Genomic DNA, 15184 nt, shown 5'->3' on the forward strand with positions numbered 1-15184 from the left:
GTGGTTTACTACATTATATTACCTCAATAGTCTGGAAGCGGTTCCTTTTTTGGCATCTTTTTGCGCACATATGATCCTAAAGCCTTTTTAAAGTTTTACTTTTATAAATTGATGTCCTATTAGTTTTGTATCTCCTATATTTAATTACAGTATCGGACAGTGATTGCTCCTACTTAACGCTTGGGAAGCAAAAATTTGTACAACCTTCACTATTATTTTAAGTGTACATGTTGTTACTGTACTGCTCTATTTTCCTTGTTATACTGGAAAACCTTAATACAAATTCAGTAAAAGAAAATCTACCAGTGTATGGCCAGCTTTAGCAATCCCAAGGACCATGCTATGTTTATGCTTCACACTTTTCTTTTAGGTGTCATGGGCGTCCGCAAGGAGGGGCAAGGGGGGGCAAGTGCCGCCCCCCTGGAAATTTCCTGGCCTGCTCTAAGAGGGGAAACTATGGGGACCCTGATCTAAAGGGGGATCTATTGGGGACCCTGGCCTGGCCTGCTCTAAAGGGGGATCTATGGGGACCCTGGCCTGCCCTAAAGGGGATCTATGGGGATCCTTGCCTGCTCTAAAGGGGATCACATTATATATTCTTTGCAGGGAGTGCCTGGAGTACCTGGTGGTGCAGGAAAACCTGATAGCACGGGAATATAGGTGAAAAGGTAAGACTAAAGAGGGATCTATGGGGACCCTGGCCTGCTCTAAAGGGAGATCTATGGGGGGCAAAAAGGGGCGGAGCACGGTGACCTTAAAATGATGCCCCCCCCCTGAAAAAAGTTCTGCGGACGCCCATGTTAGGTGTAACCAATTATCACCACCTAATTCCTACCTTGCACTTTTGCTCCCAAAAAGATATTGGCACCAGCTGATACGGCAGGTGGGTTTTTACCAGTCGGGGAGATGGAGTATTATTCAAAGCATCAACGCCTAAAGGAAAGAGTAAAATCGTCATCATCATCAACATCAAGGCCAGTGTTTCATGAACCGAGCTGTGTGAACCCAATCTTACCGCAAGGAAAGGGAGGCGGGGGGAACAGCTCCAGAAATGGAGAGCGTACATGGGTGGGAGCACGCATGTTCTTCTCTAGCTCCCCATTGTTCATTATGGAGTCCACAATCTCTTGTATCCATGTAGTGCCTAGAGAGACCTCAGAAAATAGCAATTTAAAAAGGGAAAACAGGATTGTAGACCTAAAGCCAACCAAAGTTTTATAAACATGTCCTTGGGACCCACCAGCAGTGCACAATTTGCGGATCTCCTCACAAGAGAACCTTCTTGGTCTGCCCTCACCTTGGCCTACATCATGTTCTTAGTTTGACCCGACAAACCCCTTGTACCTCCCTCACTTTAATTCAGCCATGTGAAAGAAACATTATCCTAAAACTTTGCTCTTAAACACCAAATCTTTTATTCAGAAATGGATGTCTCTATTTGGAAATATTGTGATAACGATGGGTTAGGGAAATTAGTTGGGTTAAAAACCAGGATAGACCAAAGCCTCTCTTACCTGCCTTTGGATAAGTCGCTATAAGGATATCGTCTGGTCTGGCTTGAAATTTTTCCACCCGTTCCCATTGGTCCACAATCGGTTTCATCAGCGGTACTCCATGAACTAAAGCTAGTGGGAACCTGAAAAACGCACTTTCAGGTACTTTGTTGACAGCGGCTTCAAAAGCCTCCTTAGTTATCTATAAAGAGAATATCAGATATATAAAGGGCTTGCAATTTTGGAACCTCCAATAGGCACAGATTGGCTTTAAGCAGATATTTTGCCAATGAGCTGTAGCACCATTCTAGCGTAGGATGCTTATTAAACCTAGTTTTTGTCTCCTTTTGTAAGCAAGGGAACAGCAATTGCTTGTTCTGGCCTGTTCAGGGTTTTACAGGTTGGGAGCTTGATTGCTTCCCTCTGCCTCTGGATGAAGCTTTCAGAGCTTAGGGTGGGAGATTGAAATAACAAGCCTGAATATTTATCATGCACCAGCCAGTCCCTGGAGAGGAGTGTCCAGAAGGGGGCTGGAAGGGTGATACATAGTCTTAGGCACTGGAGAGCTGGGTTTCTTCTCCCTAGGAGGGTTCCAGACCCTGTGGGGCTGTTGCTCTTAGGCAGCCCATGGACTGTGTAGTGCTTCTAGAGGTCTCAGCGGGTACAGGGCTAAGGGCCTGAATGGACTGTGCTAGAAGCTGTATGTAGGGCCCCACCAAAAGGGATCTTGGTCTGGAGAAGGTCCATGTCCAGAGGAAACTGGAAGGTGGCAGATGACCTGGGGACTTGTGAGTAAAGACCCTAAATTTATCCCTGTGACTGTGTAGCGTTCTGGAGATTGCACTAGATACCAGCTGTTGTGCATAAGCAAAAGGTAACCAGTTGCCAAAGAGACTTGCCTCGTGGTCTTCAGCTGTGAGGCATTACTGTCCAACAGTCGGAAATAGTTATGGAGAAGAAGATTAGCACATAACAGTTAGAGGACAATCATTTTGAAGTATCACATGCCCTAATCCCTATCCTTTTAAAGTTTCTTCAGTAAATCTTAAAAATACATCTCCTAAACCAGTAGTCTCCAAACTGGAACCTGAGGGGCCAGAGGCGGCCCTTTGCTTGCATTTATTCACCCCTCCAGGCACTATTCCATTCACTGATACCAACAATGGGGCATAATTCTTCCCCACTGAGACCAGTGAAGGGGCATAATTCCTCCCAACTACACCTCTAATTGAGCAAAATTACACCAATGATGGGGCACAATTCTTCCCAATTACACCAACAATTGGGCAAAGTGACATCAAATATGGGGCACAATTCCTCCCACTTACACTAAGGATGGGGCACAACTCCTCCCACCGACACCACGAAGGGCCACAGTTCCCTCCAATGACACCAACAATTGGGCAAAATGATATCAAAGATGGGGCACAATTCCTCCCACTTACACTAAGGATGGGGCACAACTCCTCCCACCGACACCACGAAGGGCCACAGTTCCCTCCAATGACACCAACAATTGGGCCCAATGACACCAATGATGGGGCACGATTCCTCCCAATACAAATTCTGGATGAACCCTCTGCACACTGCTATACACCCTTTCCCCTTGCAATGAAAAACAGGGATATTTAGTTCACACATATTGCAATACATGCTTAAGCTGGCCATCTGCGTCAAAGTAATCCCTCTTATGGCCAATCCAACTCTGCTTTGCCACTGCAAATGCTATAGTGGAAACAATGCAACATGGGGCTTAGAGACACAAGGTGGGGAGAGCTACTAGGTCCAGGTCTGGTCACTGACTTGCATTACAACAGAGAAAAGATATACTTGTGCTCAAATCCCAATAGCTTGTACATGTATTTAAACTATCAGGTGCTAAAGGGGTGTGGCCACATACTAACACTACAAATTCTGGATGGACTCTCTGCACTCTGCTATACAGTGTGAATTAAAAATCCCTGTTTTTCATTGCATAGTTTGCTGGAGAGGGTGTAAAACAATTCCCAAATTGTGCTCAATGATGGAAAGGGTAAACTGGGACCAAACCCTGGGATCACTGACCACAGAGGAAAAATGGGAATGCTTTAGGAACATATTAAACAAATGCATCTCGCAGTGCATTCCTATGGGAAATACATTTAGAAGAGACAAAGCAAAACCTGGCTGGCTAAACTGTAATGTTAAAAAACGTATTAGGGGAGGAAAAAAAATGTCCTTTAAAAAATATAAATCAGAGGGCACAGTATCGGCTTTTCGGCAATACAAGGAGGCAAATAAGAAATGTAAATATGAAATCAAAATGGCTCAACTTCGAGAGACAAACAGCGAAGGATAGTAAAAAGAACCCTAAGAAATTCTTTAACCACTTTACGTCCGCTCACAGTAATACTACTGCGGCAGAGTGGCTCGTTATCGTCTGACGACGTAGTATTAACGTCGTCAGACACTCCCCTTCTGGGCGGCGCTTGCGCGCCGCCGGAGGCTCGCTCCCGCTGTTTTCATTCACAGCGGGAGTCGGGCCAGGGGAGGAGCAGCGGCGATCGCCGCTGCTCTGCCCCGATCGCCGGGGATCTAGTGTGGAGATCCGCCCGCCTGTGTAAACACAAGCGGACGGATCTCCATAGTGACAGGGAGTGACAGATCGGAGTGTTCAGCATAGCTGGACATCCGATCTGTCCCTGACTCACACAGTCACCTCCCCCCACACACGTCAGTAAGCACCAGGCATACATTAACCCCTCCCTCTCCAATAAAATTAACCCCTTCCCTGCCAGTGTCATTTTTACAGTAACAGTGCATATATATAGCACTGATTACTGCAGTAATGTCACTGGTACCCCCAAAAGTGTCAAAAATGTCAGTCAAGGGTCCGATCTGTCCGCCGCAATGTCGCAGTCCCACAAAAAAAAAAAAAATCGCAGATCGCCGCCATTACGCGTTAAAAAAAAAAAACACCAAAAATGACAGAAATCTTTCCCTTTGTTAGTAAACGCAATAACTTTTGTGCAAACCAATCAAAATACGCTTATTGCGATTTTTTTTTACCAAACATAGGTAGCAGAAAACAAATTGGCCAAAAATTTTTTCAAAAAATTCGTTTTTACATCTTTTTTGGGGGGAATTTCATATAAAAACATGTTAAAAATATTGTTATTTTTTCAAAATAAACACTCTTTTTTTGTTTATAGCGCAAAAAGTAAAAATCGCACAGGTGATCAAATACCACCAAAAGAAAGCTCTGTTTGTGGGAAAAAAAGGACGTAAATTTCGTTTGGGTACGGCGTCGCACGACCACGCAATTGTCAGTTGAAGTCGCACAGCGCCGAATCGCAAAAAGTGGCCTGGACGGAAGACAGCAAAATCCTCCGGTGGTAAAGTGGTTAAATATATCAAAAGCAAAAAAACGAGGGCAGAGCATATTGCACACATAATTAGCGATGATGGGGGGATGGTTACAGAGGACACTGAAAAGGCAACTGTGCTGAATGCTTTTTTCTCCTCAGTCTTTACACAGGAAAAGGAGGGGCACACTGGCCATGACTATATGGTTAGTAGTAATTCACAGGACTTGCCGCTATGGCTAACAGAGGGTGAAATCAGGGAAAGGCTGGATAAAATTAACACAAATAAATCACCAGGCCCGGATGGCGTACATCCGAGAGTACTCAAAGAACTTAGTAAAACTATATCTTTGCTGACAGTATTAGGACAGGAGATGTACCAGGGGATTGGAGGAAAGCTAACGTGATACCGATATTAAAAAAGGGGCAGAGGCATGTCCTGGGAAATTATAGGCCTGTCAGTCTGACATCAGTAGTATGTAAACTTCTGGAGGGGATGATAAGGGACTAGATCGTAGAGTTTGCTTAAGACAACAACATCATCAGCAGTAATCAGTACTGGTTTACAAATGGGCGTTCTTGTCAAACCAATCTCTTAACATTCTACGAGGAGGTGAGCTGTGAGCTAGATAGGGGGAGACCAGTGGATGTGGTGTACCTGGGTTTCGCTAAGGCGTTTGATACAGTTCCCCACAAGCGCTCAATTTATAAAATAAGGTCTGCAGGCCTCGACCACAAAGTTTGCTCTTGGATACGGAACTGGCTAAAAGGGCACATTTACTGCGGCAGGCAGCCTCTCCTGCGCGAACCGTCGTAGCCCTATGTCGGTTGCGTGCTTGTTGCTGGGGAGGCGAGCACGCCCCCCACTAGGCAGCGGGGATGCCGATGCACAGGGGCAGCGGCCGCAATTGCCGCCTGCCACCCGCGATCGCTCCTTGCTGAGAGAGAAGGACGGTCGGCTGTTGTAAACACAGCTGACTGTTCTTCTCCCTGGAATGATCACAGAGCGCCTGTGATCCTTCTATATAGGATCACAGGTCTCTATGATCATTTCACAAGCCACGCCCCCATACAGTTAGTAAACACTCCCCTAGGCTCACATTTAACTCTTTGATCACCCACTAGGTAAATTCCTTCCCTGCCAGTGTCATTATTACAGCAAGAGTGCATATTTTTAGCTCTGATTACTGTAGTAATGTCACTGGTCCCCCCAAAAGTGTCAAAAATGTCAGTTAGGGGTCCGATCTGTCCGCCACAATGTTCCAGTCTGCTAAAAATCGCAGATCGCCGCCATTACTAGTAAAAAAACAAAAAAAAGTAATACAAATTACATAAATCTTTCCCCTAGTTTGTAGACGCGATAACTTTTGTGCAAACCAATCAAAATACGCTTATTGCGATTTTTTTTTAACCAAAAATATGTAGCAGAAAACAAATTGGCCTAAAAGGATGAAAAATTGTGATTTTTATTTATTTTTTTTATTGGGAATGTTATATAGCAGAAAGTGAAAAATATTGTTTTTTTTTCATAATTGTCGCTCTTTTTTTGTTTATAGCACAAAAAAAAAAAAAAACGCACAGGTGATCAAATACCATAAAAAGAAAGCTCTATTTGTGGGAAAAAAAGGACATCAATTTTATTTGGGTACAGCGTTGCACGACCGCGCAATTGTCCGTTAAAGTAACGCAGTGCCGAATCGCAAAATATGGTCTGGTCTTTAAGGGGGCAAATCCTTCTGGTCCAGAAGTGGTTAAAGGGGAACTCCACTTACTACAAGGAGTCCCACTCATTGTCCTCCACCCCCTTCCTCTGAGTATTTTTTTTTTCTGGGCGCCGAAATCTAGTTTTGTCAGGTACCTGTTCCCACTCACTTAGGCGATCCGAGCAGAAATTTGCCACCCCTTACTACCAGCAACCTCCTGAGACACTTCACAGGTCCCAGGATGCTGCGGGACTATTCGCAAGAGTGCAGCGCAGCTCAGGGAGTGTCAATTTACTACCACAGCTCCTCCTACCTTGTTTGCCATAGCCCTCTCCTCTTTTGAGAGTGTCTAACTACTGGTCTGTGCTGACCCAGCTCCTCAGCCCCTCCACTCACCATCCTACGTAATGTAGCTGCCAGGGGAGAGGAATAAGAACATGAGAGAGTGCCACTTGAGTGACAGCTGGGTATGCTGACATCACTTTCAAGATGGTGGCACCTGGCAGGAGTCTCAGGTCTACAGAATTGCAGGTAAATCACACGCATAAAATGTGTAATATGCACACATAACATTCTATGGGTAGACACGTTGTAATTAATGGTCTATATTTTCCCATGAAAGTGAAGTTACCCTTTAAATTTTTCTTGGAAGAAGAATGGTAAACTCTCTCCCCGGCCCCCACCCCCCTCTTCTACAAGTCAAATAAACAAAGAGATTCACATTACGCCTTGTCACCGACCTCTGTAGTAGGATTGCGTGACTCTACAACACACACCCACATACACTCGCACGCATCTTCCTACACAAGCTGAAACACTCAGATTTGTTTTTTTTTTTTTTATTATTTTAGGTTTTGCATTTTATTATTTATCTTGTAATTATTTAACCACTTAAGATTTGGCTGCTAAACGACCAGGGGGTATTTTGCGATTCGGCACTGCGTGACTTTAACGGACAATTGCGTGGACGTGCGACGCTGTACCTAAATGAATTTGACGTCCTTTTTTCCCACAAACAGAGCTTTCTTTTGGTGGTATTTGATCACCTGTGCAATTTTTTGATCACGCGCTATAAACAAAAAAAGAGCGTCAATTTTGCAAAAATAGCAATATTTTTCACTTTTTTTATATGAAATTCCCGCAAAAAAAAAATGTAAAAATCTAAATTTTTTAACATTTTCGGCCAATTTGTTTTATGCTACCTATGTTTGGTAAAAAAAAAAAAAAAATCGCAAAAAGCGTATTTTGATTGGTTTGCGCAAAAGTTATCGCGTTTACTAACAAAGGGAAAGATTTTTGTCATTTTTGGTGGTTTTTTTTTTAACGAATAATGGCGGCGATCTGCGATTTTTTTTGCGGTACTGTGACATTGCGGCGGACAGATCGGACCCTTGACTGACATTTTTGACACTTTTGGGGGTACCAGTGACATTACTGCAGTAATCAGTGCTATACATATGCACTGTTACTGCAAAAATTACACTGGCAGGGAAGGGTTAACTGTATTGGACAGGGAGGGATTAAGTGTGTCCTAGGGGCGTGCTTCTAACTGTAGTGGGACATTACTATTGGTGTAAAAACAAAGATCAACGGTTCTACATAGTAGAACCATCTGATCTTCATTTTTACACAGGGGAGAATGACAGGCGGCTTGTTTACATAAGCCGCTCTGTCTTTTCTCCCGCTGTACCGGCGATCATAGTGTGACCGGCGGACATCGGGTCCGCCGGTCACACGCCCGTACTCCTCCGTGAACGAGCCGAGGCGGACGCGCTCTAGAAGGAGTGACAGGCGAGCGACGTAGACCTACGTCACTCTGCCTGGCCGGGGCCGACTGCCACAGTAAATATACTGTGAGCAGTCGGCAAGTGGTTAAGCCCCGGAAGATTTTACCCCCCTTCCGACCAGGGGGTTTTTTGCGATTCGGCACTGCGTGATTTTAACGGACAATCGTGCAGTCGTGCGACGCTGTACCTAAATGGATTTGATGTCCTTTTTTTCCCACAAACAGAGCTTTATTTTGGTGGTATTTGATCACCTGTGCGATTTTTACTTTTTGCGCTATAAACAAGAAAAGACCGACAATTTTGCAAAAATAACAATATTTTTCACATTTTTTTATATGAAATTCCCAAAAAAAAAAGAAATGTAAAAATCTAAATTTTTTAACATTTTTTTTGGCCAATTTGTTTTCTGCTACATATGTTTGGTAAAAAAAAAAAAAAAAAAAAAAAAAAAATCGCAAAAAGTGTATTTTGATTGGTTTGCGCAAAAGTTATTGCGTTTACTAACAAAGGGAAAGATTTTTGTCATTTTTGGTGTTTTTTTTTTAACGAGTAATGGCGGCGATCTGCGATTTTTTTTGCGGGACTACGACATTGCGGTGGACAGATCGGACCCTTGACTGACATTTCTGACACTTTTGGGGTTACCAGTGACATTACTGCAGTAATCAGTGCTATACATATGCGCGGTTACTGCAAAATGACACTGGCAGGGAAGAGGTTAACTTTATTGAGGAAGGAGGGGTTAAGTGTGTCCCTAGGGGCGTGCTTCTAACTGCGATTGGACATGGCTACTGGTGTAGAAACAGTGATCAACGGTCCTACATAGTAGAACCGTATGATCACCATTCCTACACAGGGGAGAATGACAGGCGGCTTTGTTTACATTAGCCGCCTGCCTTTCTCCCTTCACAGCGGACGATCGCGAGTGACCGGCGGACATCGGGTCCGTCGGTCACACGCACGGACTTCCCAGGGAACGAGCCGGGGCGGGCGCACGCCTCCGCGGGCACGCGCTCGCCCGCTATTGGCTCACAAGGAAGTGACAGGCTAGTGACGTACCTGTACGTCACTTTGCCTGGCCGGGGCTGACCGCCGCAGTATATGTACTTGCGGCGGTCGGCAACCGGTTAAACTCAAAAATGCCTGTTTTACAGGCATTCAATGTTTTTTTTTTTTTTTTTTAATTCTTTCTAAACACCCCTCAATTTTAGCCTACAGTATGTGTCCATGCACACATGGGTGTTTAGGGGCGTAGAGAAAAAAATTACGAAGAGAAGCATTTTGGCTGAAAAAGCACGCAAATGCATTTGTGTGCGTTCACACATTAATATATTCTAATGCACAGAATACATTAATATTCTGCCCAATAGAATGCATTAACGCCAAACACGTGAGCGCTCATAAACGCAAACAGCGCTTATTGTGTTTTTTTTTTTCCTGCGGCTTTATCTTGTAAGGAGAAAAGGCATCTACAAGGAGTACAGTGTGGATGTGGCCTTAGACTCTGTTCACACTAGTGCGGCCCGCAGGTTCCGGTTGCGGGTATTGCATAGATTCCCGCACCCGTAGCCAAAAAACGCGCTACTCTTCAGTGACGCAACATGAATGGCACCCCCATGCATCTCAGCCTGCAGTGTAATCGTGGGCGTGGGGACCGCATGGTCTTTATTTCCCTGCCGCTGCGTTTTTTTAAAAATGTGCATTCACCTTTTTGTGCGTTTCAAATAAATGGGCTGCCGTGCCCGAGCAAACATGGGACACACGGCCTGCACTAATATGAACCAAGCCCTTAAGTATATTTTTTTCCCTTAACTGGTTGCCGATCACACACCGCCTATATACTGCGGCAGTGTGGTTCTCCCAGGCAAACCGACGTAGCCTGCAGCTAGGGGGTGAGCGCGCGCTGATATATTAACTGTGGCGGGCCGTCGGGAAGCGGTTAATAAAGAGGTAGGATTATAGTTTTATCTCTGGAATATATTAGTTTCTTTATGCATGCTAATATTCTGCCGGCTTTGGAAGCTGCAGCTTGACATTCATGCTATTGCTCAGTCTATCTTCTACTAAGACCCCAGATCTTTCTCCATTCTTGATTACCCCAGAGGTTCCCCCACTAGCGTGTATTTTGCGTTTATGTGTTTAGCCCCCCAAGTGCTATACCTTACAATTCTCCACATTAAACCTCATTTGCCATGTTGTTGCCCTTTCTGTTATTTTGTTCAGGTCATTCTGTAAGATTTCTACGTTTTGATGTGAAGTTATTGCCCTGCTTATTTTTGCGTCATCTGCGAAAACGGAAATTGAACTAATAATCCCGTCCTCTATATTATTTATGAGTAAATTGAACAGAATTGGTCCCAGAACAGTCTGAGTATACATTATTTATCCCCACCCTTTGGACACGCCCCTGTAACCAGTTTTCTATCCAAGAACAAACCTTGCGGTCAATGCCTGCAGTCCTTAGCTTGTAGATGAAGCGTATCTGTATCCACAGGTCTCCCCCTGTCTAGATCGTTGCTCTCCTCCTCATAGAATGTTAACAGATTGTTCTGGCATGAACGTCCCTTTGTAAACCCATGCTGATTACAACTAATAATACTGTTGTCCTCAGCAAATTCTTGGATAGTCTCTTATCATCCCCTCCAATAATTGACATACTATTGATGTAAGGCTGACTGGCCTATAGTTTCCCGGAATATGTCTCTGCCCTTTTTTGAATATTGGTATCACATTGGCTTTCTTCCAGTCAGCTGGTACAGTTCCTGTCAGATATGCAGCACTGATAGGTGGCACTGATGGGCAATGATAGGTGGCACTGATGGGCGGCACTGATGAGGAGGCACTAATATGCAGCACTAATAGGTGGCACTGATGAGGAGGCATTAATATACAGCACTTATGGGCAATGATAGGTGGCACGGATAGGTGTCATTAATGGGCACACATTGGTCTCACTGATCAAAAGATGGAGTGGTTTCCCCTGGGGTGGGACTTTAGAGGAAGAGGTTGTTACCTCGAAACGCGTCGGGCATTCGCTCTTGGATTGGATGGTTGAGTTCTAAGATTCTGCACACTACTTATGCTTGCTTAGTTTTTTAATGTATAGTCAATCTATTTGCACAATTTTTGTAGGTTATATTCAATAAAATTTGTTTAACTATACATTTGCTGTGAAATAATTAAGTTTTGTGCCTCTAAAGTCCCACCCCAGGGGAAACCACTCCATCTTTTGATTCTTATAAGGGATGTGGCACACAATTTAGAGAGCATGTTTCAGGAGCACCCACTAATTGATCTCACTGATGAACACTGAGTGGCACAGATTGGCCTCACTGATGGGCTCAGACTGGCGTCACTGATGGGCTCAGACTGGCATCACTGATGGGCTCAAACTGGCGTCACTGATGGGCTCAAACTGGCGTCACTGATGGGCACAGAATGGCCTCACTGATGGGCACAGAATGGCCTCACTGATGGGCACAGACTGGCCTCACTGATGGGCACAGACTGGTGTCACTGATGGGCACAGACTGGTGTCACTGATGGGCACTGTCGGGGCTGCTCTGTAATCAGGACACTGTTGATCGGCAGAAGGGAGGCAGTTAAAGATATTTCTTCAAAGTACCAAAAATCCTATTTAACACACTGCAGAGAAATTTTATAAGCTATGGGCCTATTGACTCGTTGATAAATTTCCTTTGGTTATATTGTTTTTCACATTTTTTTTTTTTTTATAGACAACAAAAAAAGTAAAAAAAAATTGCACAAAAGGAAATCCTAATATGACCAATGCTGGCTTTACACCAGTAGATTTTCAATGAATGTTCCTATAAATAAATGGTATGGGAATTTTTCACACATTTGAAAGCTGGACGAACATCATTCAAAAGTACTTTTAATTTAGTTTGCTCTTAACGTTTGATTTTGTCATTTCTCGGGTGGAAATCACATTCACTGTTTCAAATTTGTTTGAGAAAAATATTCCATCCTGCTCCTTCCAATTTTCTCATCACTGTTGTGATGAACATTGATTTGGACTTTGCTAACATTTTTTTTAATTTAACGAATGTTCCTAAAACAAAACCTTGTGAATGAAATTATTTTAGTGTCTGGCCAGCTCTGGTCTTCCTCCAGTCTTTTCGGAGTCTCTGCAGCAGTTGTGTGCTGGTAGAAGTTTCTATAGCTGGCCACACACGGAGCAAATTATGGTCAGTTCCTGATAAAGCGGCTGGAATCCGGAGAGTGGGATGGCTCCTGCCTGGCATCATTCCATGGAAAATCAACAATTGTCATCTGAACTGCAGCCAATCAGATGCAGGCACTGCTCAGTTATTGGACAGCTGGCGGGAGATTTGTACATCCGTGCTGTGTAGTGTGGATGGAGGGATCTGTTCCTCTATGTGTGTATGGCCAGCTTTAGTCCCCAACCCTCTGTCCCCATTAATGTCTCATTTTAAATTCTGGTTTGACAAGCAGAGAATTGTGCCATCACTTCCAGGAACTCCGGAATTGCTGGGAAGGGAAGTTTTGGATCTCTCTGTGGCTCTGCACACCCATTATAGGGATTCCCTGTCCTCTGCTCCCTACTCTCACATTCCCTCCTCCATATTATTATTATTATACAGGATTTATATAGCGCCAACAGTTTGCGCAGTGCTTTACAATGTGAGGGAAGACAATACAGTTACAGTACAATTCAATACAGGAGGAGCTAGAGGGCCCTGATCATTAGAGCTTACAATCTAGAAGGGATCCATGACCTCTTGGTCCCATGCCATGTGTTCCCTATCTCCTTGTCCCATGCCATGTGTTCCCTATCTCCTGGTCCCATGCCATGTGTTCCCTATCTCCTTGTCCCATGCCATGTGTTCCTTGTCCCCGCAGTCCTCCTACCTTGTCAGTTCCCCCTCACCTGCTGATCCGGCTCCATTCTCCAGCTTCTCCTCCTCTTCTCTTCTCCTTCCTCCTCTGTGTTCTCCAAACTGCACCACCCAACCATAACCCTCCCATCATTACTCTGTGCACATTAACCCCTCCATGGCCAGACTCCAGCAAATGTGCATTAATCTCTTAATGACCAGACTCCAGCAAATGTGCATTAACCCCTCAATGTCTAGACCCCAGTATATGTACATTAACCCCTCAATAGTCAGACTCCAGTGTATGTGCATTAACCCCTCAACGGCCAGACTCCATGGTACGTGCATTAACCCCTCAATGTCCGGACTCCATGGTATGTGCATTAACCCCTGAATGGTCAGACTCCAGTGTGTGTGTGCATTAACCCCTCCATGGCCAGACTCCAATGTATGTACATTAACCCCTCCATGGCCAGAATCCACTGTGTGTGTGCATTAACCCCTCCATGGCCAGACTCCAATGTATGTGCATTAACCCCTCCATGGCCAGACTCCAATGTATGTGCATTAACCCCTCCATGGCCAGACTCCAATGTATGTGCATTAACCCCTCCATGGCCAGACTCCAATGTATGTACATTAACCCCTCCATGGCCAGACTCCAGTGTGTGTGCTCATTAATCCCTCAATGGCCAGACTCCATGGTATGTGCATTAACCCCACAATGTCCAGACCCCAGTATATGTACATTAACCCTTAATGGCCAGACTCCACTGTGCCACTGTGTGTGTGTGCATGCATGCATGCATATTAACCCCTCATTGTCCAGATCCCAGTATATGTGCATTAACCGCACAATGTCCAGACCCCAGTATATGTGCATTAACCCCTCAATGGCCAGACTCCACTGTGCCACTGTGTGTGTGTGTGTGTGCGCCTTAAACCTTCATTGTCCAGACCCCAGTATATGTGCATTAACCCCTCAATGCCTAGACTTCATGGTATGTGCATTAACCCCTCAATGTCTAGACCCCAGTATATGTGCATTAACCCCTCAATGGCCAGACTCCACTGTGCCTCTGTGAATGTGTGTGCATTAACCCTTCATTGCCCAGACCCCAGTACATGTGGATTAACCCCTCAATGGCTAGACTCCATGGTATGTGCATTAACCCCTCAATGTCCAAAATCCATGGTATGTGCATTAACCCCTCAATGGCCAGACTCCATGGTATGTGCATTAACCCCTCAATGGCCAGACTCCAGTATATGTGCATTAACCCCTCAATGGCCAAACTCCAGTGTATGTGAATTAACCCCTCAGTGTCCAGACTCCAGCAAATGTGCATTAACCCCTCAGTGTCCAGACTCCAGCAAATGTGCATTAACCCCTCAATGTCCAGAGTCCAGCAAATGTGCATTGATCCCATAATGACCAGATTTAAGTGTATGTGCATAAACCCCACAATGTCCAGACCCCAGTATATGTACATTAACCCCTCAATGGCCAGACTCCACTGTGTGTGTGTGTGTGTGTGTGTGTGTGTGTGTGTGTGTGTGTGTGTGTGTGTGCATTAACCCCTCATTGTCCAGACCCCAGTATATGTGCATTAATCCCTCAATGACCAGACTCCATGGTATGTGCATTAACCCTTCAATGGCCAGACTTCATGGTATGTGCATTAACCCTTCAATGTCCAGACTCCAGTCTATGCAGATTAACCCTCCAATGTCCAGACTCCAGCAAATGTGCATTAACTCTTTAATGACTACACTCCATTGCATATGCATTAACCCTTTAAGGACCAGGCTCAAGTGTAGATGCATTAACCTCTCAATGCCCAGACTCCAGTGTATGTGCATAAATCCCTGAATGGCCAGACTCCCATGCATGTGCAATAACCCTTCAGTGGCCACACACTCGTGTATGCACATTAACACCTCAATGGCCAGACTCCAGAATATGTGCATTAACCCTTCAATGTCCAGACTCCAGTG

General features: G+C 44.7%; 1 protein-coding gene across 1 annotated transcript in view; it reads right to left on the reverse strand.

Annotated features, from left to right (window-relative positions):
• The window catches only part of LOC309558526 (uncharacterized protein), a 71979-nt gene that overhangs the window by 10334 nt on the left and 46461 nt on the right, over nt 1–15184 (reverse strand). The window contains exons 9-11 of the mRNA XM_082261606.1: nt 1515–1695; nt 1016–1144; nt 836–933 (exon numbers count right to left, since the gene is read on the reverse strand). Coding sequence (XP_082117732.1) covers nt 836–933; nt 1016–1144; nt 1515–1695 — 408 coding nt within the window. The remainder of the gene's footprint in view (nt 1–835; nt 934–1015; nt 1145–1514; nt 1696–15184) is intronic.

This window comes from Pelophylax lessonae (assembly GCF_965119305.1).
Source record: "Pelophylax lessonae genome assembly, chromosome: 6".
In the NCBI taxonomy this organism is placed as follows: domain Eukaryota; kingdom Metazoa; phylum Chordata; class Amphibia; order Anura; family Ranidae; genus Pelophylax; species Pelophylax lessonae.